Source organism: Elgaria multicarinata, chromosome 3, assembly GCF_023053635.1.
Source record: "Elgaria multicarinata webbii isolate HBS135686 ecotype San Diego chromosome 3, rElgMul1.1.pri, whole genome shotgun sequence".
Lineage (NCBI taxonomy): Eukaryota > Metazoa > Chordata > Lepidosauria > Squamata > Anguidae > Elgaria > Elgaria multicarinata.
Window position 1 is genome coordinate 64677460 of NC_086173.1, and position 20555 is coordinate 64698014.

Genomic DNA, 20555 nt, shown 5'->3' on the forward strand with positions numbered 1-20555 from the left:
CTTCTTCAGGAGTGGTCTAATTACCGCCTCTTTTAAAGAGGCCGGCACCACTCCCTCTCTCAAGGAGGCATTTACAACCTCCTGGACCCAGCCGGCGATCCCCTCCTTATTTGATGTAATGAGCCACGAGGGGCAAGGGTCAAGCACACAGGTGGTCGACTGGACTTGGCCAAGCACCTTGTCCACATCCTCGGGCCTCATCCCTGTTCCCTCATCCTCACAACAGCTGGGGGAGAAATGGATCTCCTCAGCACCAATATATTGTTCCTATTCCAGCAATGCAAAGTATTTTGGGTATGCAGTAGTCCAATGACAGAGACACCACTTTGGCAAAACACATGCAGACTATGCATTACAAATGTAAAAGAAATTAACATTTACTTCTAAAAAAGAAGAAAGACCTTTTATTTACATGGATAGCTGTTTTAGATCAATGTTTACCAAGCAAACATTAAATGTGGTTAATAGCTTTATCCTGGGGTTGTTGCCAGACTAAGTACAATCCTATTAGAAGCTGCTCCAACAAAAGAGCAATTTACACTGAAAAGCAACTCCAACAGTATTCTTGTGTATTGTGTGGTAATGTATCAGCACTGGTATTTGACCCAGGATGTTTTATTGGTACAACATGAGTTGCTGCTGCACCAATGACTACCACCAGCACCATCAAAAAAGAAAGTGTAGTATAGGGCTTATCTTAACCGTAAGGCAAAGCAACTAAAGCCACTTTGTGCAGCAGTGTGGGCTACACTCAAGAACTCCAGTAGTTCAGACAAAAGGCCTATTGAGACAAATTCCTATTTTCTGATGTGGCTCAAGAGTGCGACCTAGAATGGCTGGGACTTTGCACCATTGCTGAAAAGCCTCAATAAGCATATATTCAGAGTTGATATATGTGCATTGGTATCACTGATCTCTGTAATTTGGTGGATACAATTGATTGTGCCTTAGTTGTTTACTTACAGGGATACTGCTGTGTCCCTGTAGTTAAGGCTGGACAGTAGAAAAAGCATTCTACGATTATAAAGGGGTGATTGGGGTGGGGGTCATTCTAACGTTCATAAAATTGAAAATGTTTCACCAATCTTCCTGAAATTTACATGTGCCAGAAAGAAATGTTGGTTTTACATACCCTGAAAATGTCAAGAAGTTTGGTGAAAGATTGAGGGAAGAAGGTCAGTTTAAAGTACGAAAGAAAACCTCTGACTTGCAATGATGGGAGTTGTAGTCCAACACCTTTGGAGGGCACCAGGTTGGGGAAGGGCTGCTCTAAACAAAAAAAGAGAAGTAGGTGGCCATAAGTTGTTCGTCATCAGTTTTCCACAACCCCACAGTCACCTCTGCATATCCTATTCTCTATCCTGTCCTCATGCTTTGGGAGGAGAATTTCACTTGCACTTTCTGCCTCCTTAGGGAGGATGTGGCATTAAGGCCTGTGATCCTTAACTCCCAATTTCCCTGCTTTTTGGTACTTGGTTGAAAACTGTAGAGCCTTAACGTTGTTTTGTAACCCGTAGATTTTTTGTTTAATGAATATATTTATATGTCCTTAAGTTTATTATAGTGTAGTCCTTTTTATACACCATATTTATTTATTATTTATTTATTGTTTTTTGTTTGTTTTAATCCCTTTTAAAAACCGTTGAAGCTAATGGTTGTCAGCATATGCTGTGGCACATGGGGGATGTATATTCTATTATATTATGTATGTTTTTCATTTCTTACAGATAAAGTACCACTTTTCTGAAGAAGCCGGACATGGTGAAACCTTTGCTCACCTGTAAAAACTTTTCCTCATTTGAGATTAATAATATTCACACTTTTGTACTTGCTGAATTTCTCACATGTGATTTGTGTGTGTGTACACCTGTTTAATTATCCGTGTAACACTTAGTCTATCTTTGCTTACTTTGTATGTTGTTATATAGTTATTTTCTATTGTATTGGTTTGCCTACTCCCTTTTTCTCACTCCTTATAATATTTTTGTGCAGTTGCATGCTTTTTAGCATTTTTTAAATTCAACTTGTGCTCTATTTTGGTTTTTCGGGTGTGTGTGTGTGTGTGTGTGTTAGCCGTGCACTGTGTGAAACAGCCCTTTCTATTTAGTCAGGATGTCCCTATAGGAATAGAGCAGGCAACAGATCTACATAAAGAAGATTTAATTACACAGAGAAAGCAACATGAAATAATAATAATATTGCCTTGGAATTTACAATACACATACATGACTATATTTGTACACACACATGGTTAATGGCAATAGAAAGACATGCAACAGGAAAGGAAGTGCTAGGTCAGCCTCCCCCAGCCTAGTCCCCTCTGAATGTGCTGGTCTACAATACTCATCATCCTCAATAGCCATGCTGACTGGGGATAACGGGACTTGTAGTTCAACAGAACCAGAAGGACCAGGATGAGGGAAACCATAATACATATTGTTTGACTAAAGAAAGAAAATTGACATTGTGAAATGTATTTTCAGCTACTGATAGTAATAATTCACCTGAGGAGTTTATCACCTGGTTGACATGCAGTCATTAGGTTTGTAAGCATTTTTTTGTTCAGCTTTGAGAAGGATTTCTGTTGTTTTGATTTAGTACTGCTTTTCAGAGTAGCAAAAGACTTGTCTGCTGCTCTGTTAGACAGTTGTCTGCCCTGGTTGGCCCCTTCTTCAAATGAACTACAGGGGTTGAGGGTAGTGAATTATCCAGCAGAGAGGAAAAGACCTGCCTTTGGGAAGTACTATCCAAAAGTAGTGGGGGAACAGCAGAGCCTCTTACAGCCACAGTAACTGACCCCAATTATATTCTTAATGCCTTAGTAAGGCTTAGCCATCTACATTTAATTGCCATCTCTTAAAGAAGGGCTGGGCAATGTCTGGAGGCTGTGGGGAAGGGGGGACACTGCCTCCCTAGAACCCACTAGGGCCCATAATTCCCCCCACTGAAATTATTGCTGCTGAAATTGCTGTGTTGGCAACAAAACACAACAATTTTGGAAGGAAACCATGATTGCGGGGAATACACATCTTTTTTTACAAGCAGAATGGTGGTACCAGAAGTACGATTCAAGACTCCCAAACAAGACTCACGCTTTCTATGCACTGTGTTTTCTTGAAAAATTGCCTTGTTCTTTTTTTATCATCTCTGCAGAAAATTTGGTAGTGGTGGTGGCCACTCCTGCCTTAAGGTGATGCAATAATGTACACATGTGTGGTGGTGAAGAACCCAGCATCCTCCCAAACTGACACTGCATCATTGCTGGGAACAGCATTTCTCTACTGAATGATGCAATAGAACCGAGTGTTGCGTACCTATGGAAATGAAAGCATTTGGGTGGGGGCTTAGAGCAACAGACAGGCCTTGTTCCCAGACAATTCCCCCTGAATAGCTTCTTACCAATAACAGCAGACAATTGAATCAGACATAAAAAATGGCAGTAGTCATCATTCAGGATGGAAGGATTCAGACTTCCAGTAGATTTTATAGATGAATTTTAAAAATGATGAAGGGAGACCTTAATGTCAAGTTGCTGTGCTATAGCAAATCTGATATTGTCTCTCTTGTGTTGAACAAGGATTATTAATGGCTTTGCCACTACAGAAATTGCCCCTCATGTAGTATTAATACTATCATGCCAGTCATATAGATTGAACACTCACTAGCATGAGGTGGGTGCATTCTGTGCTCACTGGTAAGCACAACCCAACTCTGGCCCTTTCTACACCTAAGGATTATCCCAGGAAAATGGAGGGATCGTCCCTGCCTGCTCCGGGGATCCCCTGTGTGTCATTTGCATGCACAGAGATGATCCCAGGATAAATGGCTGGTGTAGACATGCCCTCTGTTTTATTGATCTAATCCAGGAGTGGGGGAACCTTTTTCACCTTGAGGACAGAATTCCATTTCACAGAAGCACTTGGGGAGGGGGCGGAGCTACATTTTAGTGGTGGGTGGGGCCAAAGGCAAAAGAGGTGGGGCAAAAAACACCAACATCTTTTCGTTTAAAGCTCTCGTTGCAGGAACTAAGGCTTAGGATAAGCATTTCAGCCTTTGAGAATGCAAGGAAAAACTGCACAAATCCAGGGAACTCTCAAATGATTAATGGTTGGGATAAAGGAATTGTGGCCAGGGAAGGGGGCCTAGCCATCCGGGGAACCATGGAGGGCCGGATTGGGACCCAGGTCTCAGGTTCCTCAATTCTGGTCTAATTGACTTCAGCTTGGACTTCAGCTAGTTGTAATTGCATCATGAATTGCCCTTGCTTTCTTTCTCTTTGCCTCACAGCATAAACCTGTTTTCCCTAGTGTACTAATACATAAATGCGTACCAACTTTCAGATTACTTATTTATTTGCAATACTTGTACCACTAACATCTCTAAGTGGTTTACATAAAAAATATTAAAAATTGCTGTTTAAAAATACACTGTTAATAAACAATTACACCGATAACAAAAGCAAATAAAGGAAGCAATACAAAACCAGTGAAATGGAGCAGCAGCATGACAATCAGTTACAAGTCAGAGAAAGCCATACTTAATGCTCTAATGAAATGGCCACACCACAAAACATTTCTTTGTTTTTTAAGGGCTACAATTTTTATTTTGCAACTTTTAATCTGTCTTCTAGGCCCCATGATTCAAGTCAGCAACTTTCCCAGCCACCCTCTTCCAGGCTATAAAAGACCATAGGAAAGAGACGGAGGCAGACAACCATAAAAGGAAGAGGAAAAGGAATTAGTTTCATTGTACAGACTCCACAGTGATGTACCAATACAATCTATCAAGACCGTCAGGTTTCACATAAGAGTTCCTGGCCCTCTCCCCACACTTCTCATCCAAAGCAGCATTCATAAAGAGATGTTGCCTGGGCATCTGTTGAGCAAACAGACCATTTTACTGCTATAGAGATGGTGAAAACTCCCTGAAGATCCCAAAGCCTTATCTCAAAGATAGTTGATTATCGATAAGATTACTATGGAGATTAAATTCCCATTCGTATCCATGAGAAAGTAAAATTGTGAAGAGATTCTCAAGTCATAAAAGAATAACCTTGACAATAAAAAAATGGGAGAGATAACGATCATTTCTTATTTATGGCAGAAGGAGAATTTACGCTCTTTTAATGAAAAGAACTGTAGTCATCTTTTTTCCACTGCTGTTAATCTTTAACAGTGATATGAAATACTCTGTATGCTGGTTAAGGATGATTAATACAACCTAAAGAAATCTTTGTTCTTTTCATGGACTTATAACAACCCATTTTAATAGAACCTTTACTCACAGACTACTACTGGGCATCTCAACTGAAATTTAGAAATCAGGCAAATTGTTTCGCAATGGCTTTCAAACTGTATTCTGGGGAAATTAATGGCAGTTCTTCAATGCAAAGGCCAAGTAATTTATTTATTTATTTATTTAAGGATTTTTATGCCGCCATTCAGCCAAAAAAGGCTCTCACAGTGGCTTACAAGTATTTCTTGACAGTCCCTGCCCACAGGCTTACAATCTAAAAGACATGACACAAAAGGAAAGGGGATTGGGAGGGAGGAGGAAATTAATGGTAATGGCAGAGGAGGTTTCCTGAAAGACGATTTATTTGCCTCTGCTGCTCTGCGTAGCCCTAACAGTGTGTGTTCTGTGGCACACTTTCAATTCATGAGGGAGAATTGTTACACTTCAAAATGAGTGCAGCCCCTAGAACTCCCCAGCCTAAATCTTCAGCAATACACGGGGGGTTTATGATACATGTGCAGATGTTCCTCAGAGAGAGAAATTGAAAACCACTGTTATAGGGTATTTCATGCATGGTCTGTCTGAAGATGGAATGCAACTTTCAGGTCCATATCAAGCCCTGATGAATGTTCTTCAGTTCTTGAACTGCTGGTGAGTGAAGATAGGAGACTGACTAGCAGACACACATTCAAGCAGTGACAATTGTCTTACTGGACTAGACCAATGTAATAGTGCAAGGCACAAGGCAAAATGGAACGCAAACATACTTTTTCTAAACCTAAGAACATAAAAAGAGCCATGTTGGATCAGAACAAAGGTCTATCTAGTCCAGCATTCCACTTGCACAGCATTTCATTTATCAACCAGATGCCCATGAGAAGATCACAAGTAGCACATCCCATTTGTGTTCCCCAGCAACTGGCATATACTACCTCTGATACTGGAGGTAATAGATAGCCATTATGACTAGTAGCCATTGATAGCTTTCTCTTCCATGAAGATAACATGTTCTTAAATGTTTGGTATGCTCCATTTCTTGATATCGCTTACCACTAGCATGTTCCAAAATTTATGAACACATGATTTGCTTTAAGGTAGATTCCTGCATAGAGCAGGGGGCTAATGGCCTTATAGGTCCTTCCAACTCTACTATTCTATGATTCTATGAATCCAAGGATCCTATTGGATATATATGAGCATCTTGACAGTTGGAGCAAATGAATGACATAATTTGATTTTTACAAGGCAACTTATAAATAAAATTGAGGCACCAATTGCATTATCTGGTTCCCAGAAGTTCTGCAGCTTTTGTGCAACTGCCAGATGAGATGAAGACTTTCAAGGTTGTTGGCATGATTACTAGAATTGCAAGGCTGCAAGTTCAGCACAGGCTGGAAATGATCATGGTTTGAGTTCATTCACCTCCTTTGTTGTTTCTTGCCATCTAGACTAGGAGTCTAGCGGGGGGGGGGGGGGAGAAAAGGGATTCTCTCCCACACACATTTTTCTACTAGAAATGTTGGAAGTTTGGAGGGAAATTAAACAAAAAAGTAAGTCACAACCCTCATGCAATATTTTCTCTTTCAGGATAATTTGAAAGAGAAAATAATTTCGTGCCTGGGTCCAGCTCCAGCTGAGAGCCCCCTCCCTCCTGCTACCAACTGTCTCTGCAGAGGCCATCAGTGAGGGAAGCAGCAGCAGCCAGGCACCTCTCCATCGTGCCTGGGTCCAGCTCCAGCTGAGAGCCCCCTCCCTCCAACTGACACTGCAGAGGCCACCAGTGAGGGAGGAAGCAGCAGCCAGGCACCTCTCCATCTTGCCTGGGTCCAGCTCCAGCTGAGAGTCCCCTCCCTCCTGCTACCAACTGACACTGCAGAGGCCACCAGTGAGGGAGGAAGCAGCAGCCAGGCACCTCTCCATCTTGCCTGGGTCCAGCTCCAGCTGAGAGTCCCCTCCCTCCTGCTACCAACTGACACTGCAGAGGCCACCAGTGAGGGAGGAAGCAGCAGCCAGGCACCTCTCCATCTTGCCTGGGTCCAGCTCCAGCTGACTGTCAACTGTCACTGCTGAACTTTGCAACTAAGATTGTAGTGCCTGAATTTGCTTTCCCCTCCTCCTCCCTCCCGATCCCCTTTCCTTTTGTGTCATGTCTTTTAGATTGTAAGCCTGTGGGCAGGGACTGTCAAGAAATACTTTTGTAAGCCGCCATGAGAGCCTTTTTTGGCTGAATGGCGGCATAAAAATGCTTAAATAAATAAAATAAATAAATTTGTGATTTTTTAAAATAGTGTTTTCAAATGTAAGTGCCAACTGCATTGTTGCAAACCTGAGACTAGCTTACACGCTTTAACTTGCCACACTGAAAATGGATCCCTAAACCTGAGTCTTATGCCAAGTCTGAGACCTGGCAATCCCATGTATAGCAGGGGGAATTCAGGAAGGTGTTCTTTGTTGTGTAGTTCCTACCAAATAATCTTTACATAAGCTAAAGCTAAAGCTAAATGACCTTCAGATAGAGCACATGTTTTGCCTGCAGAAGTTCCCCAGTTCAAATCCTTAGCATCTTCAGGTAGGGCTGGAAAAACTCATGCCTGAAACCATGGAGAACCGCTGCCAGTCAGTGTCAACAATAAAGGGCTAGATGGACCAATGATAAGGCTCAGTATAAGGCAGCTGCCTAGGTACCTGTGACCTCTCCCTTCCTTTGCACCTGCTCGTTCTTTTCTCCCTCTCTCCCAAACTGGAAGCTGGACTCTGTTCACTGAAGGCAAAAGCACACATTCTTGCCCTCAGATACTGGCTGAAACTGAAAAGGGGATTAGGGCTCGCCTTAGTATTAATTGCCTTCAAGGAGATGCTGAACTTTAATAATAGAGCGTTTTTTATCCTGGGACCAAGAAATATTACAAATTATTGAAATGTATGGTCTCTCCTTGGATAGCCTGAGCTCTTCAAATTTTGAAATAGCATCTTGTTACTTGAAAGCTCATATGTTAAAACAGGATTTCCGAGCTGATCGCACCTCCGCCGGTCTATCGAAATGTGCTCCTTGGTATGCAAAATTACCCATCCAGACTCCCTACCCTCAATACATAACAAATATTACACATTTCAAATGGAGGAAAGCCTTTACAGTCCTACGATTTCAGTCCATGAGCACTGCTATAATCTCAGGGTGCTTCCGTCAGATTCTTACAAACAAAGTCTGCCCATGTGGGGTCAATGTGCCTGAGGATCTCCCTCATTATCTGCTAAATGCATCATGATAAAACATAATATAAAATTTTAAAAGAGGTTTATACAATTATGAATGGTATAGAGCAAATGGATTAGAGCAAGAGTGGGTAAATCTCCAGATGTTCTGGACGTCAACTGCATTGGCCATGCTGGCAGGGGCTTCTGGGAGTTGAAGTCAAGAACATTTGGAAATCTATCTTCCGCTGACTCCTGGATTACAGCAGGGGTAGAAAACTTGTAGGCCAAAACATCTGGAGAGCCACAACTTCCATCATCCCTCAGCATTGGCTATGCTAGCTAGGGTTGATGGGAATTGAAGGCAAACCATTTGGACAGCCTGATTATAGAGCCATTAGAACAAAAGACTAATAAAGCTGTAAAATTCTTTCATTGATCGCCAAGACCACTACACAGCCTGTGTTGTTATTGTTTTTTCCAATGGGATATAATGTCTGCTCTTTAAACAACAACAGCAATACCTATTAATAAAAATTAATGCCACTGTGAACATACTTGGGGAAAGTCTCAAAAAGAAAAGAAAAGCACACGCTAGAATTGTAAAGGACCATTTAGGAAGAGTCAATAACACCAGTGTTAGTGATCCAAACAAAATTGCACTCCTGTTGTAAAAATAAAAATAAAAGATTAACTTCCTTATTAGGTGGTATGGTGGAGGAGTGCAGTGTGTTTAGGGTGGATAACCTGAGCTGGGAAAGCTTTATAAAGCAGGGTTTTTAAGGCCCCTGAGCCAATCTGAGTCCAGTCTTCCTCATAACCCCAGCTATTCTCCTCTGCAGTTCTCCTGTCGGTGTCCCAGAAGACAGCATGTCTTTCTCTGGCAAATATGAAGCGGAACATGAAGAAAACTATGACAGTTTTGTGAAGCGCATTGGTACGTATAACAACACATTTCTCTTTTATCACTTAGGTGATAGTTTGCATTGACAAAGAGAGGTGTTTCCCGGCTGGTTTTTAAAAAAACTCAAAATGAGGATTGTGATACCTTTAACTGGGATCTAGTAGTGCAAGCTTTCAAGGTTACACCGTGTTCTTTGGCAGACAGAATTAAAACCAGTCAATTCCAGGCAGATTCCAGTGACGTCGAATTCTGTTTGACAGTATTCCCTTATAACTCAAAAGTGTGCATTCTTTTCCATTGTCTTCTTATCTTGTATCTCCAGTAAGATACAAAAAACGAGATGGCTTCCACTTGTGCACATATAAGACTGTGCATCCCAAAGGTAATGATTGTGAATTTTAAAATATACTCCCAAATTATAGAGATAAACTTGCAATCATGAAATATATATAAAAAATTCCCACCCAAAGGCAATATACTTTAAAAAAAAAACCTGTCTGTATTTAGAGGGTAACATTTCATTAACATTTGCACCCAGTTTTTATTCTGAACTTTGAAATTAAGGGGGGAAGTTCTCTTTTAAACCATAACTTTCTATGGCTGAGCTCCCCAGTGTGTGGTGCTTGTGGGTGCCTTAGGCTCCCTCCGTCTTACGGTTTATTTTTATTTGTAAAGATTTGTTTTCATTATTATTTTTTGTCTTTTTATAATGCTGACCTTGAGCACTACTTTTATTTCCAAGAATGCCTATGAGCCCCATAAATGTCCCAGAGTCATTCTTAGAAAATAAAAAATGTGGGCAGTTGGAACCCAGTGCTTCATTCTGAAGAGTGCCCAGCCTCCCAGAAATAGGAAAAAGATAGGCTGAAGATGATGGGGGATATCCTTGAGGGCGAAGGGAGAGAACAAGGCAATGGGAGTTCTGTGTGCATTTTTTCCGTTGTTTTTTTCATGTGGTGTGATAGCTAGCTAGTTTGCTTGCCTTGCTGTGGTGTTTGTTTTGCCTGTGTGTGTGTGTGTGTGTGTGTGTGTGTGTGTGTGTGTGTGTTACCTTTTGTGAAATGGGTATTTTGTTGTAGAGACAAGTATGTGTTGCCATTTGGGGCTCAGACTCCACCTTTGCCGTCTACTCATTTTCTTGGCCAATTTACTTGTTTCTTAGCTTCATCAGTTTGTTTTTTGTGAAATTGATGTTGGAGTTTAAAAAATGTTCAGAAGGGTGGTTTTGAAGCTCAGATCACATCTCTGCCTTCTGCTTAGGTTCTTGGGCACATTACTTTTCATTTAGCCTCATCACTTTACCTTTGGAAATGGGTGTTTTGTGACTGGCCGTGCCCATCAGGTCAGCCATTTTGTGAGTAGTGAAGTGCTCCATAGCAGCCATTTTGTGATAGTACCCACAGCACTCTCAAAATTTATTTATTTATTTATTGCATTTTTATACCGCTCAATAGCTAAAATTCCAAATTCCAAAAGTTAGGGGGGCTGTTCTAGGAGGGAAATAGGGTAATTCAGCACAACCACCCACTGTAGATATTAGAAAAGCAATACACCAGATTAAAAACTGATGAAAAAAACAAATATATACTTCCATTGCTTTAGGTCTTTCTGCTGACTTAACTGAAAAAGGAAGAAATGCCAAGGTCGTTACTGAAGTAGTACAAAATGGAGATGAATTCACCTGGTCCCAGATTTACCCAGGAGGGAAAATCATGACTAACAAGTTTGTTATCGGCAAGGAATCAGAAATGGAGACTATGGGTGGCAAAAAATTCAAGGTAAATGAATGGCTGAATATAGCTACTGCTTTAAAAAGGGTTGTGCTGGGATTCAAAGAGATTTATTTTCAAAAGCAGCTTGTCATGGGGCACCGATGGGAAGGCAAGTCTTACTCTCCAAACACAAGCACAAAGACCGCTTAGACCTTACTGTAGAATTCCTATGCATGTAGTGCTTGTCTCCTTTAAAAGAGGTAGCAGATATCTGAAATGCTAGCCAACCACCGTAATACCCACCATTTTGTGATACTTCTAACTTCTAAAAAAAAGTATAATGGCATAATCCGGTGAAAGGCAAGCACTTTTGACATCCCACAGATTTCAATGACATAGAATGAGCACATGCTTAACTCTTCTAGTGAAATAAATGTGGATCTTGCCTTAATTTTAGTTAGTACATTGCAAGTTGTGCACTCTGCCTTTGCAGGGTTGCAACAAATCCCATCTATCTCTTTCCAAGGAATCTATTAACATTTCCTTCAGTCTGAAGGCCCAAATCCACATTGGCCAAGTGCTGGCGGGGGCGGGGACACATTGCAATAGTGGATGGGGAAAGACGGCAAAGCCAAAATATTTAAAAATATTAGCATATTTGAGCTTAAAGCTCTTACTGCCTTAAAAGAGGGATTTCAATCTTTTAGAATGGGGGAAAGAAACTGCAAGCCAGGAGATCACCAAACAATCAGTAATTGGAGGAAAGGGCCGGGATTGGAGAAAACGGTGTGGCCATCTTGGAAAAATGGAGTGTCAGGCAGGCTGGATTTGGCCCTCAACCTGAGGTTATGTACCCCTGCATTAAAGCTTAAGAACATAAGAAGAGCCCTGCTGGAACAGACCAAGGGTCATTTTAGTCCAGCACTCTGTTCACACAGTGGCCAACCAGCTGTCAACCAGGAACCCATAAGCAGGACATGGTGCAACAGCACCTTCCCACCCATATTCCCCAGCAACTGGTGCATATAAGCTTACTGACTCTGATTCTGGATGTAGCATACAGCCATCACTAGTAGCCACTGTTAATTTATCCACTCCCCTTTTAAAGCCATCCAAATTGGTGGCCATCACCACATCTTGTGGTAGTGAATTCCATCCTTTAACTATGCACTGTATGAAAAAGAACTTCCTTTTATTTGTCCTGGATCTCCCACCAATCAGCTTCATGGGATGGCCCTGGGTTCTAGTATTAAGGGAGAGGGAGAAAGACGTGTCCCCATCCACATTGTCCACACCAGGCATAATTTTTACACTTCTATCAGGTCTCCCCTTAGTCTCCTTTTTCCTAAGCTTTTTCTTAAGCTGTTGTAACTGCTCCTCCAGTCCCTTTATCATTTCAGTTGCCCTTTTCTGCACTTTTTCCACCTTTACAATATATTTTTTTAAGGTGTGGTGACCAGAACTGTACTCATTAGAAGACCGTACTAGATTGCACTATGTTGGCATCAGAATTTGGGATTGTCCTGACAATGCTAAAAGAAGAATCACAGTTTGCCTAGATAAGCTCCAAGCATCTCTTTGATTTCAATTCAGCTATTACTTTTCAGTTGTTTCTGACTTTCTAACTTGCAAGCTTAAGTATTCACCTGCTCACAGAAGATTGGTCTGGCACACACTTCATCTAAATACTATCCGTAACCAGCTTAGTCAATATGACCACTAATGTATGGCAATCTGTTACAGGCCACAGTTAAAATGGAAGGTGGAAAAGTGGTTGCTGACTTCCCTAATTATCATCATACCGCAGAGATCGCTGAGGGCAAACTAGTAGAGGTAATTCCCCAAAGATGTTCCTTGGGAAATGGAATGTATGATGCTAAAATTACTTGTTAAAAAAAAGAAAGGTGTCCATAAGATTAAAGGACAGGTCTTGAACCATGTTTAGCCTGAGGGTCAACGTATTCAATGTTGGGAAGTTCTTGAGGGGGGTGTTGCATTTCAATGGTGGGTGAGGCCAAAGGGAAAAAGTGGCAAAGGGGAGCAGACATAACAGAATGACTTTGCTTAAAGCTCCTACTGCCAGTAACTAAGCCTTAGGAAAGGCATTTCAATTTTTTTAGAAAGTGGGGACAGAAAACGGCACAAAAGGTGGGAGACGATCAAACAATCAGTGGTTAGGGGAAGGGGTGGGGCATCATCTGGGAAATCCCCAGAGGGCTGGATGTGGACTGGATTTGGCCCCACCGCCTTAAGATAAGCAAAACGTTAACACATTAAAGTGGATGCAAGGCACAATTATTTTAACAGCTACCAATACCCAAGTACAGTATCAGCAAGTTGCTTGATCCATTTGACATCCAAAAAAGTCCACTCACCCACTGACTTACTTACAAGACGTTAAATCTTTGAAAACACAACAGGCCATAGGGTCGGTGGTAGAGCACATGCTCTGTATGCAGAGGCCCCAGGTTTCTTTGTTTTGACCTCTGCGAGCTGGTTTGAAGGTCCAGCGGCAGGAAGGTGTCCTGGGAATATGGGTACAAAATAAAGAACATACTAACCGCCTCCACTTAAAATGATCAGGACTGCTGCAAGCAGGACTAGGAAGGAGCTTGGGCTTCTGATAGTCAGAATGAATAGTACTGGATTAGGTGGAGCTTTTAATTTTTTTTACTCTGGGGCAGCTTCATAGTTCCAGGATGGATAAAAATCAATGTTCTTTTAATATATATATATATATATATATATATATATATATATATATATATATATAAAAAAAAATATCATTTTTTTAAAAAAATTAAATCCGATTTTTTTTAATAAAATGCTTTTTGAGGAAAAATCTATCTAAAGATAGTTTTCTATATAAGATACATTATAGTCCAAAGGTTATTCATCATGAAATAAGGATTAGTTTTTAATTATGTAGCATGGGGCTGTTTAAATTTTTTGGTAAACGAATTCCATTAATCCATTCACAATGGCATGCTCTTCCAGGGATTTCTGTAGGATTATTTTCCTTCCAATAAAGTACAGCAGAAAAGTTGTCCAAATATGAATGATTAAGCTATTAAACTGGAGATAGTTCACCTTGCAGTAATTTCAAAATTATCTATGTGTGTTTCTAATAGTATAACCAAATCAGTATTTTTTTACAAAACTCATCTGAAAAGCTGCTATTCTAAAAATGAAACCTTCATCTGGTTGTAAATATTAAGATTATACCAGCAAGAATGAATCTTTGTTAACTCTGAGTTGTGTAAGTATAGTGAGGAAGAGTGCACTTTTGGGGGGGAGTCACATGATTAAATCAAGTCTTTCTGAGTAGTGATTTAAATCGTGATTTAAATCAAATCTACCCTGGTTCAAACAGATAATGCTTGTTGTTTACAACTCTAAGCTTATGAATATAATGAAGTTAGAAGGGCTGCTGTTACCTCATGGTTGTTATCTCTTGAGTGCGCACCCCAGTTAGGGGGCAGCCAAATGGAAAAGACAACAGAGTTGGGTTGAAGAGGGGATTTCAGCAAGTGTAGCCTCAGCATGCAAGCTGCACCTGTTGAAATTCCCTTTTGTACACAATTGTTAGAGGTGCAGGGACCTTGTCCTCTTTTTCACCTCACCGCCCTTACCCTAGTTCACATGAACAAGGAATTTCAGGATGTGCCAGCTGTAATTGCTTTCTGATAGCCTTAAGTAATTCACAGGACACACGTGGAAAATTGACTAGAATGTTAAAATTCCTGTTGAATTGAAGGTATTCATCGTATACAGTAGTGCTGGTTCCAGGTTTTTGAGGATCCTTGGGCAAGGCTCGCTCAATGGGTCCTTTTCTCAGTGAGTCTACCTCTCACCACCATTGTCACCAGTTGTTATTGCTCTGCCTCTTCTTTCTCCTCCTTGCTACCACTTGTTTGCTTGATGTGGAGAGAGCAAGTTGGCAGTGGCTTCCATTGCTTCTCATTACCACCACGACTGTAGTTTGAGCCAAAGTGGGAAGTAGGCGAACGAGGCAGATGAAGAGAAGGGGCAACTGCAGCGGGCTCTTGGCAATGGGTCCCTGTTCAAGTATGCCCCCCTTGGCCAACCATGTCTACTCTTGACACCAGCCCTGGTGTAAAGCAAAACTCAGGGGCCAAGCTATTTCTGGCAATATAATACTTTCAAAATAACCTTGCACTTTTTGTGACCAAATCTCAGGAGGCCTCATAAGTTCTCAACCCTGAGATCCAGAGTTCTTATTATCACCAGATGATCTGAGACCCTGAGAATCAAAATGTTTCCATGTAGTTTAAACACAGGAATCACTTGAACGGAGTTGCAACAGCGGGCAGATACCAGGTTGAAATCTGTTGTTCCGGAGTGCCCTGAAGAAAGAACTCTGTTCCAACTCCCCCATCTTTAAAGGCATTGTAAAGAACGCCTGTGCCATTAGTGGTTGCAGAGGAGGGGGAGGGGAGAGTGAATTCAGCTGTGCAAAGCATTCCAGGATGAAAGGAAGTTGGTGGTTGTATATTTGATTCCAGCTGCCAGGTTCAACAATAGTGTTTGCTTTATTCTTTATTGCAGATTTCTACAGTTGCTGATGTAACTTACAAGAGAATCAGCAAGAGGCTGGCATGAGAAGCACCTGGAGAAAGAATAACACAGTCCTTAGCTATACTGGAAAACAAGCAATTAAAAACAAAATATTGATAAAGTAACCAACTAAGAAGTTTGTCTCGTTATTTCTTTTGCAAGCAAGTGAGAAAAGGTTGATTTCCACTGACATAATGTCTCACCTCCAGCTATTCCCATTTCTTTTAGTATTTCACCTTGGTGGGAATTATCCAAATAGTGATGGTAAAGGAGAACACAACAGAGGATATTGCTATGGGGAAAACTCAGAGTGAAGGAGCTGTAAAACTGCTGCTTGTTATTCAGTTAATGTCTACATAATGCAAAGTGTGAGTGCACCACACTTCTTTCTTTGCCATCATGCTGCATGTACATATTGTAGGGCTAATTATGCGTCTCACAAATACATTGATTAAAAAAAGACCCATACCATTCTCATTTGTTACAGAAGGTGCTCCTGCTAATTCTGCACATAGCCATTAGAGCTACTATCCAAAGAGCATAATCTATTTAAAGCTTAACAGTTGTTACTACGGGTTTCAGCTTTCTGAAACTGTGCCTGATTTGCCCCAATAGAAGAAGTTCCTTAGGCATGAAGTAGCGCTGACCTGCTAGATTCCACAATGCGTGTCATTTGCACTGGATGCAGCTGAGCCAACACATAGGGAGAAAAGTGGACATGATGGAATATTTTTGGCCCTAAAAATTACCGCTAGAGAATACAGAGGGAGCATAATTTGTGCAACAGCCTTAAGTGGAACGGGGTTCTACATGATGATCTCTGCTTCACTCTCTAAATTCCACTGCACCATATACCAAACTGGTGACATTATCAAGGATTTGACCAGATTCCAATGCATTGACTTTCCCAATGCCAGGAAGAAAGTAACATGTGATATCATGTGTGATCCAGTCCTATGAGCACAAGAAACACAAAATCTTTCTCCCTCTATGACTGCAAGGCGAAGGACTTCGCTGCAATTTTGTCATGGGGCTCCTGTTATAAGGAGGGGGAGAAAGGTGCATGCAGGTATACGTATGTTTTGCACGAGCGGAATTATTTGGCTTGAATATGGTTTTCTTCTCAAACTGCAAACACAGCGTCAAAGATAAATTTATTATGCCAAAGCATCAGGCAACTATATTCTACTGTTCTTTTAAACTTTCAGATTAAAAAGAAGAGAATACATGTTCACATGCTGCCCTCTCTCTTACAGGAAAGCTGTGTGCTTGAGTGTGTGTTTCACTCTTGTACTGTCACTTAGCAATTAAATCTGGGCATGTGTTCCAACTAATGGCTCACAATGCATAAACTCTTTCCAGCTCCTGCTTGCTGACTGGTGGCAACATTTTCCATCTGAAATCAGGGGTTTGACTTCTGTCTCACAAAACTGAGATATTTGCTCTGCTGCACCTTTACTCAGCTGCTGTTTCTCACCCCCTCCCCGCCTTTTGTCCTCCTTTGGAGATGGCACTGAAATTCAGACAAGACAAGAAATAAGTACTTTTGTCTGGCTCAAGCTGTCTAGACAACAGTCCAGCAAAAAAAACTCCCAATGAGCACAATACAAAAAAACCCAAACCAGTTTGTAGCAGAACAGCACCGAGACTAATTTGGTCAAATTTAAAAGGCCATCTGATATGTGAACATTTTAAATTATGGCCACTTTTGTTTTCAGTTTTGAATACATTTGTCTTAGTATCACAGCCTGTTTTTGTATCATGCTTGCTGTCTAGACAAAGCCAAAAACCAAGGCTCAAGACTGCTATATTTAATTTGGATCCGTAATTTTTTGCTTTTTGGAAGCAAGAGGCAATTGAAGACACAAATTATTTAAACCTTTTTTTCTGGCTTGGGGAAATGGGTCTAGTTGCTTCATGGATTCAATATGACTACTTTGAAAGGCAAAAGGAAATTAGCTAGAATTCGCTCATTAGACTTAACTTCTAAGTCAGAAAAGGATAGCAGGTCTATTCCCTCTCTAAGAACTCAGGTCCTGTCATTTTATATCAAAGTTTAATTCAGGTGGCATTCACAATACAGGTTAGGATGGAAATTTTTGCCTGTTTAAAAAGAATTCAGTACTATGGTTGCATGTGCCAAAAACAGACTTCAGCAATCAGTGTGGCTGTTCCTTAAGTGTACAAAAATGCAATTTCTGAATCATTCTAAGAAACCACACTTTATATTTGTGAGAGCACACAAACAATAGACATGGCTTACAATTGCTCATGTGCAGGAGCTGAAATCTGTGATCTGAGTAAATTACACAGGTTAAGAACAGATGCATAAATCTGCTTATTCCACTTGATAGGTGCATGAAGGTAAAGAACTACATTGGGGTGGAAACCTCAGCCTTTGATCCCTGAAAAAACTAAATAGTTCCTACTCTGGTTTGAGAGAGTTCATGCATTATCAAACTGTTTCATGCTTATCTCTGAAGTTTTAAGTGGTAAATATATGGTATATTAACATTAAAAAAACAAATCAAAGCTGAACTTCTCACAATGCTGAATTGTATGCTCAATTTCCAAATATCCATACCCGCAGAAGCCACATAAGCTTTGCAGTACAAACCCACTGCTCTGACCTTTTATACGGCACATTATGAATTTACTGCCAGCTATATATTCTATATAGAAGGTTTAGGCAGAAAGTAGATTTCCAGATGTGTTGGACTTCCAACTCTCAGTATCCCTGACCTTTGGCCATGCTGACAAGGGCTTCTGGGAGTTGAAGTCCAAAACATCTGGATATGTACCTTCTGCCCACCCTTCTACATAGTATTCAGTTTTTCACTACCCATGGAGAAAGCATGTACTAATTCGCATGTTCTTTTCAGACATAAAACACAGTAGACTAATATCCAAAAAGTTATCTGGCTACGCTACTCAAATAGGCCTTTCACTTGAGTAAACATGCTGCCTTCAGTTTATATGCAGGATATAAATAGAGTTCAAAGCAATAATCCCAGAAACAGGTTTCTCAACTCATATACATGGGTTAATAAAATGGCTGCCAGCTCAGCAATTGCGAATTGGCGTTTACTACCACATGACTTCAGTAAGCCAATAGGAGACAAAACCTACAATTTGGCAATAACTATCCTACTGTCTCTTTGTGGAAATTCTCAAGTTACAAGTGGAACACTCGAATGTACTTGAAAGTAAGCAACTGTGTGCATTTAGCTTGTGATGCCCTGTATTATGTTGTCAGACCCATTTTCTTATTTGTGGGAAAAGGAAAGAAAGCATTTGAGTTAATTTTGCAAGCTACTCTAAAATGATTGACTTCACTTTGGGGCAAGTATCTTGCTTTAGTCTTCAATATTTTATCAGCATTATCAGAATGTAATTCCTTATCAACATAAGTCAGAATTACCTCCAGGGAACTAGGTGGAGACACAACTTGACACGAGTTGGCTGGAAGTCCATCCTGCAACTGCAGATCTATTTGAGACATTGAGATAATCAGAGACTGAAATGAGTTAAGCAGTTGCTATGTCAGGATAACATTTTGAGTAAGCTGTGCCTCTAAAGCTGTAAGCCTAAGCATATTGAGCCCCATGAAATAAAGTCAGTCTATGAATACTTTTGTGGGTATGAATAGACCTCTGGAATTACTACTTTTTCCCCCAGTACACAAAAAGCAGACAAGCACATTAGTGTTTTGCGCTGTTTATTGAATAACCTTCCTTAAGATGTAAATATGACTTCAGAATGTCAACCTGAAAAAGATTTCTCTACAGGGCTTAAGAAAACAAAACACACTGGATTCTATAGGCCAAAGCTTCCGCAGTGGTATTTTACGCAATTAGGTGGTTAAAAAGTCTGTTTAAAACACACAAAACTTTGCAGATATCAAGTTGTACATAAATACAAAAATGTGTAAAAGACAACTCTAGATAGTTTTTACAAAAAAATTTCATAAAAATTTGTAACAAAACCCCAATCCTGAACGAACACCCTCTCTTACTCTTGTTTTACTACATATATGGTTATCTTAATAAAGCGTGATGAGTCCAGACTGTAATATACTTTAGAGCAACCTTCTCCAACCTGGTACCCTCTAAATGTGTTGGGACTGCAACTCCCATCATTCCTAACCAGCATGGCCAACACATCTGGAGGGCACTAGGCTGGGCAAGGTGGCTTCAGAGACGCCATCAGTCCCCCATACAGATTTCCTCTGAAAAGGGATTTGTCCCCACTCTAAAGCCCATCCCAACACTCCTCTTAAAAACTCTCTATAAAAAAAGTATAACTTAAAAGCAGAATAACCGACATCCTACCACTGTGCACACTTACTGGACACTAGACAGAATAAAAGTATATTGCACATAGTCTGTATTGCAATCCTGAGAACCTTTTTTTTTTACAAAAACAAACAAACAATACTGGCTTTCAGTGACTCCCAGACAAAAGCTGCATATTAAGTGGGCATTTCACAGTCAAAACAGAAGACTTCAAAACATCTCGGAACTGGTCCTGCGTGTGAAGCTTAAATCGCACCCAATTGTTAAGGCCATGATCCTAAAGCACACTTATGTGGAACGAAGCTCCACCAAATCTATGGGACTTAAGGCAAAACTAACGGCTACCTTGGCAAATTTGTGCTTCCAAATCTGTTCATGCAGAGGGGAATTGGTGTCTAGGCGAGGTACTTCACCCTTCTCATGTCCACGGATCCCTCCCCCTTGCACACACCAAAACACCCTGTTTCCCCATCAACCAGACTAATTACAAATTTTGAAGCCCAGCTGGAGGGGGAAATCTAAATGTCCCGGGGGAAGCATTTGCAGAAAAAGTGTGTGTGTGTGTGAGAGAGAGAGAGGGTGGGGGAGGAGGGGGGGGTCTAAGCACTCCTTCCTACCCAGCCCTGCCTCAGGGTTTGC

The 20555-nt window shown here is 40.8% G+C and overlaps 1 protein-coding gene across 1 annotated transcript; it reads left to right on the forward strand.

Moving 5' to 3' along the window:
- The first annotated feature begins 9297 nt into the window (after positions 1-9297).
- FABP6 (fatty acid binding protein 6) lies at positions 9298-15666 on the forward strand. The gene is made up of 4 exons (XM_063123272.1): positions 9298-9364; positions 10934-11109; positions 12787-12876; positions 15613-15666. The coding sequence occupies exons 1-4, from the start codon at positions 9298-9300 to the stop codon at positions 15664-15666; spliced, it is 387 nt and encodes a 128-aa protein (XP_062979342.1).
- Positions 15667-20555: the final 4889 nt, after the last annotated feature.

Excerpts from the sequence above, each read along its gene's own strand:
- FABP6 (XM_063123272.1), top strand. The coding sequence starts at position 9,298 with ATGTCTTTCTCTGGCAAATATGAAGCGGAACATGAAGAAAACTATGAC. Across the intron at positions 11,110-12,786 it reads TGGGTGGCAAAAAATTCAAG|GCCACAGTTAAAATGGAAGG; the intron begins GTAAATGAATGG and ends AATCTGTTACAG. Across the intron at positions 12,877-15,612 it reads CTGAGGGCAAACTAGTAGAG|ATTTCTACAGTTGCTGATGT; the intron begins GTAATTCCCCAA and ends TCTTTATTGCAG.